Genomic DNA, 16,452 nt, shown 5'->3' with positions numbered 1-16,452 from the left:
ATTTCCCACACTCTTTGTATTTAGAACTAAGGATTGGCAATAGATTAGTTAGTATAGGCCCTTTTTATTTATACAGACTCGACTAGGACTGCGTTATTATTATTTGATGGTCATAGTTTGCTCCCATCTCTAGATTCAGGATTAGATAGGTGTTTTTCAAATCCAATCGAAGTTCAATAAACACCCTTGAACTGTGATCACTTATGTCTATCTTACTGTTTGATACCATGCCTTCCTTACACCAGGACCACCACATGTAATTGTAATTGGTTATTTATAACATGCTTAATACCCAGAGGTTTCTAAATGCAGACCCAGGGATCGAACTTGTGTTGCGCTGCGTCGTCTTGCTTCCAAGGTGTGTGCGTTGCCCCTGAGCTATCCTCCCAAGTCAATGTGACATAATTCACCTTTCTCTACACAATTTCTCCAGCATAGTGGAAAATACTGGGCATGCATTTTGTGTAGCCTTGGCAGTGTGAGATATCATCTAACACAAAATGTGTATGCTGTTTCCCTAATTGTGGACACCTCAGCACCTTTTGGACCGCCAAATTTGATTCCACACCTCTGGGGAAATTGTGATACCAATATCGTTTTCCCATTTTCCTTTGTACATGTATGGGAACCTATCTTCCGGGGACACTGTATCTTGCAATCGATAGAGCCGTGCTACTTTTTTTTGGGAGATCCCATCCCTTATTAATATTTCCAAACCCACAGGCTGTTTGTTACTGGCCGCCCTGACCCCTCTGTGTGAAATCCAATGCCTATGTTGTACATAATGTACATAATGAAAGTGATCCGCTTCGCTCAATTGGACCTTTGCCTTCAAATCCTCGAAAAATAGGAGGGAACCCTCCTTGTATAAGTCTGCTAATGTCCATGTGAAAGAGTCTCCAGCCTTCCTAGAACCTGTCTGAACATCCTATAATGAATTGTAAATGATGAATACAGGCGTGTAGGGGCCTAGTCCAGGAACTAAACCCCTTTGTTTCAGCGCCTGGTTCCAATAGTGCAAAGCAGACTTTGTCGTCTTTAAAGGGATTGCCTCTGCCTCACTCACCACTGTACCCAGAAATGACAAAAAACTTAAGTGGTATGGACTTAGCATCCTGTTCCAGACTGTGCCACCCATTTGTGCTATCCTCCTCAGCCCATTCCAGCATAGGGCCTGTCTGCGCCACTACTATACATGTCTCAATATCGGAAACTCCCAGACGTTCTAAAGACATGGCTCTCCCAAGGACTCTTCCTAGGACCGGTATCCTTGGATATGTTAAGTGCCATAGATTCAGAGCAATTGATCCTGAATCCTGATGTTCATGGAAAATACTCTAAAACACCCATTACCTTTGGCAGAGAGTGGGAAGTGTCACATACAAAAAGTAATGTATAATTCGCTTATAAGGCAATTTTGTGCAAACGCCCAGACGCCTTCACCGATATCTCCTCATATCCCTGTATCACTACTGCCAAGTGCTCCATTGCCATAGCAAAGATCAGCTAGTAAGGGGGCAGCCCTGTCTTGTGCCCCTTCTAACATCAATTGCCGTTGAAAGTCATCCATTAACCAGCAGATGCATCAACGAAACGTGGAAATTCACCAATACCACCTAGATAAAGACCGGGCTACAGCCAAAAAAAAGCCTCCAGGACCAATTGCACTTAGCACCTAGTCCATGCAATCAAAAGCATGCATAGCAGCTAGGGCCATTAGTGAAAGCTTCTGCCCCATTCTTGTGCCCCTCTCAAGTACATTCACTGAAAACCTAGTGCTTGATCCCGCTTGGTCCGGGTGAATGTGTTTAGGCAGTATCCCCATCAATCATCTGGCTAATATTTTGAAATACATGTTTGCATTGTTGTTGAGCAGGGATATAGGGCGGTAGCTGCAGCGGTCCATAGGGTCCTTATTTGGCTTGAGGATCAGTGTTGTGGTAGAGGTAACCATGTCACTCTCTCCTCCAAAATGTATCAAACAGCTTAGTTAATGGGGCCATTAGCCATGGCTTGAATGCCTTGTATAAGCCATTACCAAGCCCATCTTGGCCGGGTCTTGTTGGGCAGTGGTGAATAAATAGCCCTCCGCACATCCTCCATTGTGAGAAGACTTTCTAGGGCCACCTTATCCTCCTCTGATAGCCTGCGTAGTGTTGCCAACCTTATGAAAGCATTTTGATATGTAGGGTCAATCTTCTCTGGTATCACTAACTGCTCATAATATGCCTCTATTATACCCAGCTTCTGTTCTTCTCCCCTTTGCAGTTCACCCCTCTCCATTTGTAACTGTGTGATATAATACATATCCTCTTGTTTATGCAACTTGGCAGCCAGGAAGTGATTGATTTTATTGCTATGACAATAGTATGATTGCCTAGTTTTGAGAAATACCTGGGTCGACTTGTCTGCCACCTGGGCTTCCAATCATGCTCTTCTCTTTTGTAAGTCCCTCAGAGATCTTAAGGTATTCTTATGTGCATGAGCTTTCGTGGCCATATCCATCTCCCGCTCCAGAGTCAAGCACATTAAATCACGTGCCCGAAGGAATACAGCTGTTTCAAATATGAATTCCCCCGTTTGCCGCTTTAGCAGCATCTCCCACTAGTCACCAATTCTTCCCATCTATATCATTCAACCGGAAGTAGTTCCATATAACCTCCTCCATATGTGCCCTGAGTGCTGTATGCTGTAGGACTAACTCATTTAGTCTTCATGGTTTGACAGCCCTCCCCAACTCCACTTGCAATACAACTGGGGAATGATCAGAACGATATCGTAAAACCATCACCACGGAATCGACCCTGGGAACCAGTGTAGAGGAAACCATAAGCATGTGTGGACTGCCAAGAAATGCGTATACTCTCTCTCATCCGGCCTAAAATATCGGCAAGTTTCTATAAGGCCTAACTCCCTTATAAACCTGCCCAGCTCTTGTCGGTGCCTATTGTTATAGACCGTTGGAGCCAGTGTTTTGTTCATGTGAGGATCCATCCCACAATAGAGGTCCCCACCCACCACCACTTGACCCTCAATCAGACTGAGTTCACACCTCCTTAATGAACTGATGTTGTCTTTCATTGGGGACGTAAAGCACCACTAAGGTAAAAAGCTGTTCCACCAGCAATCCCTTCAAAAGCCAAAATCTCCCTTCTGGGTCCTTATAAACAAATTGTTTCTTGAAATCCACACTGCTACCAATCAGGATACCCTTCTCCTTTATCTTCGTCCCAGAGGACGCATACAACTCCTGGTGAAACATTTTATGTCTCATTCGCCCTTAATCAGCTGTAATAAGGTGTGTCTCCTGTAGGAACACTATGGAGGCATTCATCTCCCCAATCACATCAGGATCAATTTTCTTGTGGAGTTAAGACCCTGCACATTCATGGTTAGAATTGTTACCTTAACCGTTTCCAATGCCAGAGTTGTACCTCCCCTTACCTCTCCACCACAAAGAGCACCCGCTCAAAGTATACATTGTAAATTCCATTTTCATGCCAGATTGAACCTTCAACAAAACCAAAACTCCACCAATTTCCCCCCAGCCACAACTCCCCCAAACACTCTCCCACAGTCCAACACCAGGGAATGAATTCCTGGATCCTGGAAGATCTTGATGGAGGCATCTCTGAACTGGATCGTCTCATGGTTCCTGGCAGCACCCATTATTCTTTCCTTTGTTTGGAACAAGTAGACCCGGCTTAGCACATCAGAGAGTACATTCTTATTTTGCTGAAATGAAGTGTATACTTGGTTCATGAGGTCCAACAGTACTTCCTCATCATTCGAAGCAGTCAGGACCTGTCACAACAGAGCACAGACATGAGCCTCCAGGCCCCCATCTGCCACTGATTTGGGAATACCCCTCAGTCAAATGTTATTATGTCTGGACTGATTCTCACCGTCCACCTGTTTTTTTCATGATGAGTTCCAGTTGTTGTTCAAGCTCCCCCACACATTTTTAAATCTCCTCCTTTTCAATCTCTGCTCACACTTGTTAAATTCCACCTTGTCCAGCAGTTTTTCGACAGCCACCACATGTGTGCTCAGCAATGCAATTTATTTAGACATCGTCGCTGCACTGTCTTTAAGCTCTTTTTAAATTTCAGACAGCATTATCTGCAGATTAGATCTTCCAATGGGATGGTCCTCCAGGTTCTGCTGCAGTGTGGTTGGTGAAGTTGGCGAGTGTACTTGGGCTGCCGCCACTATTTCATTCCTCTTCAGTCCATCCTGTCCCTGCTATAGGGCTTTTATGTTATTCCCAGGCTGCCCCTTGGCTTTGGCTTACTGTTTGACCATAATTGCAAGCCACATTCTCCTCCTTCCAATAGGTAAAGAATCTGCCTGCTCCCTTACTCGCAGGCAGGCAGCAGGCTGCTAAGACTCCTCTTAATATAGAGGGCACTCATGGGCACATCCTCTTTGACATCTGGAGCCTCAATCTTTCTTGCCACATGAAGCAGACTCTAATCACTGGTGTTCCCTAGGGCTTCACACACCATCCAGGAGCAAACCATCTCATCATGCTCCCACTGGAGGGTGCACCTCTCGCTCTGTATGGTGACATGCGCAGTAGACCAACCCACCTTCACAAGCAGGCCCTCACCACAGGTCCTTGCTGCTACAAGTGTGCACTGCCCCACACTCCCAGGGCTTCCACTTATAGTTGGGCCCTTTTCTTATGCAGGCAAATCCTTCCTTTCATACTGAGAGTGGTGCAGCGTTATGAGCGCCAGAATACCTTTGCAGACAGTTTTGCCCCCTTAATAGCCACTGCCACACACCTGAACTCTGCCAGGCCGCTTCACTGCAGGTCTGTCCGCCATCTTGGTGAGCTTGGTGACCTGCGTCATATGTTGGATTCTGCAGACACCCGACATCAACAGGAGCCACCAATGTGTTAGCAGGCTCCCTCGACCTTCTGATGCCCACTGGGGCCACGCTGCTCACCAGTGCTCACATTGGCGCTACGGGGGAGGGGAGCGACATTTGGTGCAGGACGGAGCTCACCAGTGAAATTACTCCATAGGTCCTTGGCTGGCCATGCCCCTCTGGCCTTCAATTTCAAAAACGTTCTTATGCCTTATCATGCAGTGCAAGTCTATGTTATGCCTTGGTATATGTGGCATTATTATTTGTGACACTTGCTAAATTGATCACCATTCTACTTCTTATATTACATTATATTGCTCGAAGATGTCCCACCGTGATGCATGCCACTGGAATTTGCTCCACTGTCTCCCACTGGCACTTGGTTCCATTTTGCCCAACTGTAATGCTACCCATCTATGGTTTTGCTGGGTTGGTGTCCCACTGTTATGTTTTCCTCTCATGGCCCATGCAATTAGTGTCCTATTGTATGTTTTCTCACAGATGCCATATGTAATTCATGTGACTGACTCCTACATATTGCAACTTGATCTTGTCTCCAGGTACCCCAAATGATTCTGCCCTGTCTGGTATGCCTAATATTGAACTCTCCTCTGGAACTATTCTCACCACCTTGCTCCTTGGTACCCACTGTTGCAAGAGTACCATGTCTTCCGCTTCTCCCTGTGTTCCTCCAGTCTGATTCAGGACCAGTCACGCCATACTATCCACTGCCAGGGATACTAGCCCATTGCAGGATGCCAATCCCTGCAGACTTCACCATTGCTACGCCGGATAGATGTTCCAATTTTTTCTCCGGGGCTCTCCACTAACCTTGCTGCTCAAATATTCACAACCTCTGCACTCAAACGTTGTATTACGTATCATTCAAGCCATGCACACATATCAAATTAATAACCCTTGTAACAGAGATCAAACAACAACATGTTGCTCCTCTTCTTATGACCTGCATTTCAGGTATTTAAAGTTTGTTTGAAAGGGTTCCAGAAGTGGTGCAACCTGGTGACATGAAAAGGTTTCCAGAGACTGGTTTTGCAAGGTCAATGCTGTATCTCTGTTAAACTTGTCAATGAGCAATTGGTTGATGTTATCCAAATTTTAAATAGAGGGTCGGGTCCGCAGTGGCGTCGCTAGGGGAGGGCCTGGCCCCCCCCCCGTGAAACCCTGTGCCCCCCCTTGCACCCCTCCTACCTAAGACGAGCAGTGACCATGTTCTCCCCTTACTTTTGTCTGTGCCCCCCTACTTTTGTCTTTGGCCCCCTCTGTGCCCCTCCTAAATTTGATTCCTGGTGACGCCACTGGTCGGGTGATGGGTGGTGGGAGAGTAATGACACTGATATATTGTCTGCCTGCTTGAATGACACCTTTGTTTTTATATTGTTTCCAAAATGTTTCTAATGAATCGGACTCCTTTTTTTCGGACAGATTGAGACTTTGTGTGACATGCAAGCATTTTCTGGGCTGTCCAATTCTCAGGATCTGATTAAAGTGACAGTTGTTTTCTGATCGGAAACTGTGGCATTTGTTTGCATTAACTTTGTGTGCACCATTGAGCAAAGTGTGTGGGGTTGAGGCTTTGTTGCTTATGTGTGAATCAGTGCTAGTGAAGGTGGGAAGGTTACAATAAAGCTTATCAAGGAACATGCCTGTTTTGCTTGAAAGGATAAATTAAAGAGTCATCAGTGTTTCATGTGCGTGTCAATAGGGAGGATGTTGAAAGATGTGATGCTGATGATGAAAGGTTTTGGTTGTTGTGACAGTGTGAGTTTAAGATTAGAGCTGAATCGCCATTCCACTCAAGAGGGATGTATTATATTCATCCCAGGGAGTATGTAACTAAGTTGTGGGCCCTGAGTTTTGCCATTTTGTAGTAGAGGTAATTTGCGAAGTGAGGTTGAGTGGAGTTAGGGTCAGTTGAATACCAGGTTGGATGCAGTGGCAGTATAATTCATGAGGTAGTTCTTGTGAGGTTGGTTGTTTAACTGGAGGTTTTGGTAAAGGAGCTGAAGCCATCAATGAAGACCATGTTTTATCCAGGAGCATGATAGATGAGCTGAAAGATGGGAGAGCATGATTGAAAGGCATGTTAGGGCACAAAGAGTGGTTTATGTGAGTGTGTAAATATGTGGATTACACTGACTCTGTCACCTCTTTGCTGGATTGGTAAAGGATGTTGTAGTCATCAGGGATGAGATCCTCAAATGCGGGTCTCAAGGAGGGTGTGAATAATGCCCGGGTTTTGTGCTGACCAATTGTATTGTTGTATAAGGCACTGATGCATCTGTAGAAGAAATATAATGTGCATTAAATGAATCGTGTCTGCCCAAAACAGATTATAACATTGGAGGACTGCCTGCAACTTCTCAATACATCTTTCCAGCTCTTCTATAATATTTGGTAAATCTTTGGACAGACTTCTAAGATCTCACAGTGTCAGGGGAGCATGCACTCTCATTAGATTACCATCCCTGTCTGTTGTGACCCTTGGTAGCTGTATTAAAGTTATTCGTAGATGAAGGTCAGAGGGGCATTTACAAATGAAGACCTAGTGTGCGGAGGACTCAGCGTCACAACTGCATCACTGCATCAGTGATCGGGAATATATGGAAGCAGGCAACTGATGATGTACAGTGACCTGCTGGAATAAGTTTGTTTGCTGTGGTGGGTAGGCTGGGGGTACTAATAAAGCAGGCTATTGGTGTGGTTGAGGAAGGATGTAATTTCCCCCATCCTTTTTAGGAACTAGAGGAGAAAGTGATGTTCCTGTGGACAGTGATCTAAGGGAGGACAAGAACTTCAGTCTATTTAAAAAAAAAAAAATAATAATAATTTTTCATTAAAATATATTAAACTTCTCACGTTTTTTAAAGATGAGTGCTAATTTCAACTGCATGGTTTTATTTAAATCAAAGGTACCCTCGAAAGGGAACTCTTTATATTTCCCCCCTCTGCCATTAAAATAATTGTTTGTAAATACTTGAAGGTTTCAGGACAGTACATGCAATATGCAGGTGTGGGAGAACAATGGGAATAAATAAAACGAAATGAGTCATAATAAAGAACAACCAAGAAAAAAGAATAGGTACACCCACTAATATGCAAAAACTCAAACCTCTGAAGTTTTCTCTTATATCAGACTATTTAGTATTCCCCAATTATTTTGGCTTTGTCACTCTTGTCCTTTCCATGGACCTTTCTATGAATGTGCTCAATAATGGACTAAAAGTGCTGTTCAGAAAGAAATGATGCGAAGGTTGTTGGCACCCACATGATCATCTGAACTGGTTGCATCTGGTAAGGACAATGGGTCACTCATCAGCAATCGGTAGTCATCATAGTGGGAGAGGTGCCTGCGCTCAACAGAAATTGCTAGACCAGAAGTCATCATATGATGTACTAACCAGAAGTGGACACTGTGAAAGGACCAATATTTAATGAAAGGATTCATTGTTTTGACGGGAGGCAGGATATGCGTGTCAGAAGACTTAGTGATGGTTTCCTGAATGTTCATAAGATTCAGATCTGTTAGTTGACCAGTCACCTATTAGGGTGAGAGGTCTGGAAGGCATGTCAGATTAGAGCTGCCAACCCTCAATAGACATAGCATGCTGTGTTTTCTTGATTTCCAAGACAACATCTAAAGCTGCCTCTGTTTGTCATCACCCAAAATTGATGTGCGAGCCTGCATTGTCTGACACGTAAGTACCTTTGTCTGAAACAAGACTTTCCCTCCAGTGTGCTATTCCTTTTCTCACTCTTACAACAAGGCAAAAGGAAAAACAAAGCCCAATAAAGGACAGGGGCTTCTGTCATATTCAAGGGTAACAATGCCAGATTGCAACCAGAGATAGGAAAGGTATCACACAAGCCAATCAGACACGTGGAGCAGCTCCCCCATGGCTTTTACAATTGTTCATATGGAGGATCATTGGTGCCGCAGGAGTTGGCCTAGTCTGAATCCCGGTTAGTGGCTTTGTTCATCCGTCATCATGTTTTCCTTTTCCCAGTTTATACACCAGAGGTTATCCTGCTACTGGAACTAAAGGGATCTACAGTAACTGGTTCAGTGTCTGTTTTTTAGTTTGTTTCACCATTTAATTCAGTATGCACTATGCATTATGAACTATTTGTGAAGTTCTGTGTGCACCTATCAACAGGTTCCAGACCAGATTATCACATACGCCCAAGAAAAGACAAGACGCTTAAGGGCTGCCCTCTTCTGAAATCCTGCCAAGTTGTGGTTCATGCCTGGATGTCAGAGGGGAGTTGTCCACAGCAGATATTGTTATCTTAGATGGGCATTGCCATCTGATGTCTTGACACCAGATTGTAAAAGAAAGCACACCAGGACTCAAATTTAGCATCAGCTGATAGCAGAGTTGACAGAAACAAAGTCACCTAAGTGTCAACATATATTTATAGGTGTACCCATCTAACAGTAAGATATGAGAGTATCCAACTTTAAGATAATTGTTAGATGCATTCGTAAATGTTACACATTAAATCACATTCTAGTATAGCTCTCACAGAATGTTTTCTTTGAGAAGTTGCTATCGCAGAAGTGTCATATATGTTGTCAATACCATCTATCTAGCAGCATCACATGACTGTATTTCCATCGCCTAATTTCCCTGAATCTCCACATCATGGAATCACATTGTTTATACTAGAAATATCTGCCTACTGACCTACTGTTAAATCACATGGTATACGCTTTGCATGCTTTCTAGAGCAGATTCCCTTTCTGGAGATGTGATGCTTTCTAATGCCTCAGCCTTAAAGGCTTTACCACTTATGAGCATCAACCAATTATAGGGCTTTACGGCCTTGCTGCTTATGATGCTGCATTCAATCATGGCTACCAGAATTTGTTCATAATGCCATTTCATATGGACAACATGGATGCTTATTAAATTCTGCTTCTACAAATCAGCATCTGTGATGACACATAACTCCTTGGTAGCTTGTCTCAATCTGGTTCTGTAGCTACAGCTCCTTTATCCTCTACACCACATATGTAAAATTCCTTAATGGATACATGCTTGTCTTTCATTTTCTTACATCACCCATACTTTTGACATCACAACTCACTTGTACAAAGAAAACCATATAAATAGTTGACTGCAATACATTGATACAATTGGCTTAACACATTGAAATACCCCCTTCACTGCTCTAGGACAGAGTCAGCTTCTGTCAACTTTAACTGATTGATTGTGATAGGCGACATTTTGCGCATTGGCTATGTAGTAACTGTCAAACAGGTAGTTGCCTTGGCCCGTGGAATGTTTTTAGGGGGGATGTTATCCTACCCTCACAATGTTCTGTCAGTCAGTAATGCCAGGTGCAGCTACTATATTTGGAGGTCCCAATAGCATAGGATGGCCTATCAGGCATTCAAATGGTCCTTTAGTAAAGCCTGCAGGTATTCCTATCATGTGGGTTCCGACATTTGTTCGCCTCGGATCACAACATTACCAATAAGTGGAAAACTGGCCACTGCTCTCATGGACCACCCAGGACTTGACTGGCTATTGTAAACCCAAAGTTATTGTAAGCTTGAGGTTATTCAGAGGTTAAGGTGCAGGTGACTGAGAGCAAAGGGTGATATGTATTCATTTGCCATAGCAAGGCATGAGGTGTCTCTACAAAGTCGGTTCCAGAAATGAATTCTGTAAGTGTTCTTAGATTTCTGGAAAAAATGTTCACGAGAGATGGATATACCAAGAGTATTATTTCAGTAATGGTCAATTGAGAAACGTGTGGTACGTCGAAAATGTTGAAACGGACACCAAGGGACTGTGGGTAAGGGGAAGGCAAAGTTACAAGGGTTCACAATCTTTTAACATTCCTGATTGCCTTGCCTTATAAAATGTTGTGCCTTCAGACCAAAAATATGGATGAATTCTGACCACATTTGCACGAGGAGATGTGGTGTAGTCCCAAAGGAGGGTTTTCACACATTTTCTGACTAGCATTTTCTTTCTCCAAAAATGAAAAATGCAGGAACAAACAAAATGGGATATAACTTTGGTGCCCGAGGCATGGCCTGAGCCCCTGGCCTTCAACTGACAGGCCACCGGGGTCCAGCTTTGGGTTCGAAGTGGCCAGTGGGACTATCCACAAGCCAGGACCAATTTCTACTCTGGGTTGTTTGGCAGGGCCCACAGCATGGTTTAAGTCCATGCCGCAGGTTTTGTGGCCACTTGCCCTAATAACCCATTTAAGGATATACTGGTCACTGGGCCATGGTGCCAGACATGTCATAGGTCTACTGTGGGTTACTTGGCAGGGTATGCAACAAGGCTGAAGTCGATGCATTCCCCAGTGATTCCGGCCACTGGCCATGGCTGCAACTCATGTACAGTGGTCCATTGTCCCATTATGGGGGTATATTGTGGACATTGGGCCAGTGGATATTGTTGTTGACTTTGTGGGGAATTGGGCATGGTCAGACCTCATGCATTTTAGCCACAACTTGCATCCCCAGCATTATCTGCTAAAAGTTATAGTATGTCATGTATGTTAATAGAGGAATCTTGAACACCTCACATACTGAGATAGAACAGCATGAAAGATCCTTCATTATAAACACGTACACTCACAGAGAAAAACGTTTTTAAATGGGCACTGTGGTTCGGTTGCCCTGCCCAATCTCTTGTGTGGGTTGCCTAGCAGGACCTGCAACATGACGGAAGCCCAATGCCCCAAGTATGGCAGACACTGGCCAAGGCTGTAAACCAGGAAATGTAACCCAAAATGGTTAATAGTGGACACTGAGACAGGCTACTAGCCAGGTCCAGTGACTATTGTGGGTAGGTTGCTGAGACCTTGGACAAGACCAAACCTTGTACTTAAGGAAATTCTGCCATAACTTGCATCCCCAGCAAGCACTGCTCAAAGTTACCCACTTCAATATGATCAGCAAAATGTATGTTTGTTAAAGGAACATTATAATTCTTTCATATATGTCAAGAAGAGGATTTTTTTTAAACATACATACAGTGCTGAAAGATCATTAAACATCTTCATTTATAAAAACCATTGACATTCAGTGAAAAAAGGTTGTTAAAGGGACATTATGGTTAAGTTGCTCTAATAAAAACCTTAAAGGGACGTTAGGGTTGCCATGCAGAATCTAAAACCCAAAGAAATTCACCAGCTATGGCAAGCTATGCAACTATAACCTGAACTTCCGTCAGGCACTGCGCATGTCGAACATCACAAGGCATCACAAGTGACATCACAAATAGCATCACCAATGACTTCACTGGTGAAATGACATATGAGATCACAAATCTCTCCCTTTTTTTTTTATTAAAGCCATTTTTGGTTAAATACATCTGTAACAATCCTGACAGAATGTGCTCATAGGAGTGATATTAGGATATCGCAACCAACATATGAAGGGTAACAAGTAGTCTTCTCATGATTTCATCGATGATTCATTAAATGGACTTACCCAAACAGAAAATGTCTACTGAATTTCTGTTGGTGATATAGCAGCCTTTAAATATAATAACCTAGGCAATGGCTACAGCATGGACCATAGAAGTAGAATATTATTAATATGGTACCTGATGCCAGTAGAATTATAAATCCATGTCTATCAAAACACTGCATAATGTTAAACCTGGAGCCAAGGGCACATTCTAGACACGTTTGTGGATAAATAAAGTATACTTAGTGCATCTGCATTCACATCTAATGCACATAGAGGTAACATTTAGTAAGGGGGAAGCCAATACTGTGGTATGATCTGACTGGAGCCCGTAATTGTTACATGTATGTGCACCGTGAGCTTAGGCCAAACCTTTATGAAACTCACTTAAGGATATTCTGCAAGGTTAAGGCCTCATATATAGCAGCTTCAGTGTAACTTTGTCATATTATCATTGCAGGAGCACCAGGTCCAGTCCTCTTCTTACTGTAACTAAAAAAAATAAACTTCCAAGGATAGATCATATCATCATTGATGTCATTGATTATGCCATTTGTGATGACATGTTATGCAGTATGCACAGTGCATGGCGGAGTCTCAAGATGCACTTGAGCGCCTTAAAATAACTGACAAGTAGATTAGGTTTTCAATATCTTATCTTTCATAATGATGGATATGTTATTGGAGTATGGGGTGTGGTTGTAATGATTATTGGATTTAATATTGTGTATGATACTGAATAACCTCTTAATGTTCCTCTTATTTTTACAGATGTAGTATTTTATGGTGCACTATTTTATGTTCCAGTCTTTTGGATGGGAATATTTGAAAAAAGTGCTGAATCTGAGTCTGATTAAAAGTATTTAGATCAGTAGAATTCCAGTATGCAATAGATGGAGCAATGTGCTCACTGAGTTGGTAAAATGGAATGTCAAGGCGAATCTACTGTTGGCACTTGCTAGTGGATTCAGTTGGAAGGAGTTGATGCATACAATCAATGTAGCATTTATGGTTAATTCCCATGTAGCCAAGGGTCAGACACCATACGTTAGGATGTCTCTTATCAGATTTACCTGCCAGCTGTTTGGGGTGAGAGGTTGCTAAGAGAATGTAGATAAAAGGCATAGCACATTAGCATATTAGCATAATGGGAAATTGATACATGGAATGTTTTGAATGAATCTCAACCACTAGCGATTCTTTGGAAGCCCTCCACACCATGAGTTGTCAGCCTGGTATGCCATCACAAAAGGTGAAAAACCATATGAAAATGAGACTATGTCCCACCACAAAAATGGAAGACCAGCCTGAACTGCTTCCTCATATCCCTATTGAAATGAAAGAGAACGTGAGCAAACCCAGACGTGTTTTGGCATCATGGGGTGGAATCAGTGAGGTGTGGCTTGGGTTTCTAATAACAACAAGCCTGGGATAATCTTGTCACAACTGTCCCACTCAGGCTGACTTTTGAGAAATAAATACATGTTGCTGGAAAGGTTTTGAATGGGAGTATTTTTTAGCTCCTCGTGCTAGTTCGTAAGGCTACATCCCACATCTTAATCAGATGGTCGCTCATCAAAAGGGGTAGTCCATCCCACACTTCTAGGTCACATCCCTTCTGCACAAGTCAACAAGCAACCCTATACATATTTCTACCTGATTGGGTGTCATCAGTGATGTGCAGCTTGGGTCTACACGCACAAAAAGCTTGGGACCCACCTATGGGCATGGACGTCCACTCAGGGTGACTATTACAGACAGAACACATGAAAGCTACAGGATCTTGAATGACTCTTCACCACTGACATTACTCAGGGTCAGCTTTTGGACCACCATTTTTTAACCTGCCATGCCATTGCACAAGGTGAAAGAACATATGCAAATCAGGCATGTTCCCAATCCAAAAGGGGCAGTCCAGGTCACACCCCTTCTGCTCAAGTTCGCATGCAACCACAGACCATTTGCAGATTTGTTTTGCATCATCAGCTAGGTGTAATTTTGCTCTCGGGACTACCATCCCAGGACCCACGTCTGGGTATACCCATTAAATTACGGAGGCAAATTGAAAATCGAAGAGTGAAGGATGGAAGGTTTTTGATACATCTGAAGCACTGGCATAGTTATAGGCAGCACACATTGGTTACTTATTTGTTATGGCTGGTGACCCAAGTTACAACTATCAGTGGAAAATAATACACAACACTCTCCCTCCACATAACCATGCTCCAAGCTGGAGAAAACCGCATGAACAAATAAAATGGACTACATTGAAAAAGGGACGTATGGTCTCTCAGGAGCACATTTAGAATTTGCATCACGTTTATGTACATAGAGAAGGACTGATCAGGGATTAACCTGTTAATCTAGTCAGCAGAAAAGTGGAAACCACACGGACATTGTGCCAGAGTGGCAATGCAGGACCTTCACAAATCCATCACCCAGAAAACCACTCCGTCTTCACAAAAAAATGAAAAACCCATATTTTCTTAATCCTTTGTGTACCAAACTCTCCGGAGCACTATTCTATTAATATTTGATTTTCTAGTTTCAGTATTCAATGTCTTCCACGTGGAAAATCAGATGAGGTGTACATTATAAAGGTTTGCACTGAGCAAAAATGTTGCAAAATCAATCCTCTCCAACATCGCCTCATACTGAGCCTTACTTTCAATAAAGTTCCAATTATTTATTATTTTCCACCTATATGTTTCCCATATAATGATTGAGTTACTAAAGTAACCACCTCACATTTAGCGGGTTTCCGGGCCGGGTAACAGCCTCCCAGCATGGGTTTAGGAAGGTGCAAGCAAAGAAAGGGCTCGGTGAGTTCTCAGGGCCTTTACAAGCCTTGCCCACCCCTGAAAAAGGATGTGATTGGTATTCTCACCTAGGGGCTCACTCTGGACTAATTCTGGAGTGCAAGTAGTGTACATTTTTTATTTTTTTAGACATATGAAGATCTGTGTGGTTATTGTGCGAGCTCAATCTCCCGTAAAAAAAACAAAAAAACTAAGATGGACTAATTCTCTTTTCTGTTTCTCTGATGTGGTAGCACAGAATGCTAAGGAAACACAGCAGGCAGAATATCAAGTCCAGGACCATCAGGAAAGTTATGGGCCAGGACAGAATCCATGAAGGTAGGAGATGGGGAGAGGACAGGGGGGCAGGTGCAGAGAAACACAAAAATTGAAGCACCAAAGAAAGGGGGTGAGGATGTCTGTGTAAATGATCGTGGACATTATTAGTTTCTGCTGACGTTTTCGGCTACCTGACTGGTTGAGTGTTATTCCCTAGGTGTGAATATTGGTTTGGTTTTGTAGTGTGTTGGAACATTTCAACAGGTCTGGTGGCAAATTAAGTCAATTACAAGAAGTTGACTACACATTTTGCAAAAGGAGATCAAGGCGCACCATTTTAGCCTTCGAACATTATGGAGGTCTTCTAATAAAGACAAATTGCATGCAAGGGACAGCAGCTTTTACGCTTACCTAGCGTTGGATCCTTTGCATGCAAATTTCATCACTCACAAAGCAGTGCGTGTTCATGAGGAATAAATAAAGGTGAAATTGCCATAACTGTTAACTTCTTCGATTTGTGAGAATTAAAATTTTGCCTGCATATTGTGCTTTGCAGTGTCGTTTTATAATGGATTCATATGGGAGCTGCCTTTTATTTGCTAGGTGTAAATGCAACGGGCATTCCATGGAAATGCTTTTCTTTTACGGCTGCGTGAATATCTCATGCTGGAATAAAACCAGGTGATCTTTCAAGATGGAGGAGGAAAGGCACGAAAATGGATCAATGAAGTAAATGGATGAGCAAAAACATTACCTCTCAACTGTCACGCAATAGTACAATCTTACAAAGATTCTTTTAAAATTCTGAGAAGGTAAACAACTTACCTGTTTGTAAATGATTCATTTAATCCGTTCAAATCAATGAATGAATTTTCTCTGAGCCAGTACAGATTTACCACATCGGCTTTGTTAGAGTATCCTGTAACAGCTGTGCAGGACAGAATCTTCGATTTTCCTGAGTTTAGGAAACAGAAAATAGAAATGGAAATGTCATGTTATACTACAACAGAGGATCAGATGGATAACTCTGATTATTCT

General features: G+C 42.9%; 1 protein-coding gene across 2 annotated transcripts in view; it reads right to left on the bottom strand.

The window, feature by feature from the left end:
- LOC138525566 (interleukin-18 receptor 1-like) overlaps window positions 1-16,452 on the bottom strand; it is a 574,775-nt gene that overhangs the window by 169,495 nt on the left and 388,828 nt on the right. For both annotated transcript variants that reach the window (XM_069635601.1, XM_069635603.1), the window contains exon 6: window positions 16,240-16,369. In XM_069635601.1, coding sequence (XP_069491702.1) covers window positions 16,240-16,369 — 130 coding nt within the window. The remainder of the gene's footprint in view (window positions 1-16,239; window positions 16,370-16,452) is intronic.

The sequence above is a fragment of the Ambystoma mexicanum genome, chromosome 7p, assembly GCF_040938575.1.
Source record: "Ambystoma mexicanum isolate Mex_15411 chromosome 7p, UKY_AmexF1_1, whole genome shotgun sequence".
NCBI lineage: Eukaryota > Metazoa > Chordata > Amphibia > Caudata > Ambystomatidae > Ambystoma > Ambystoma mexicanum.
This window is presented reverse-complemented; position numbering and strand designations above follow the sequence as displayed.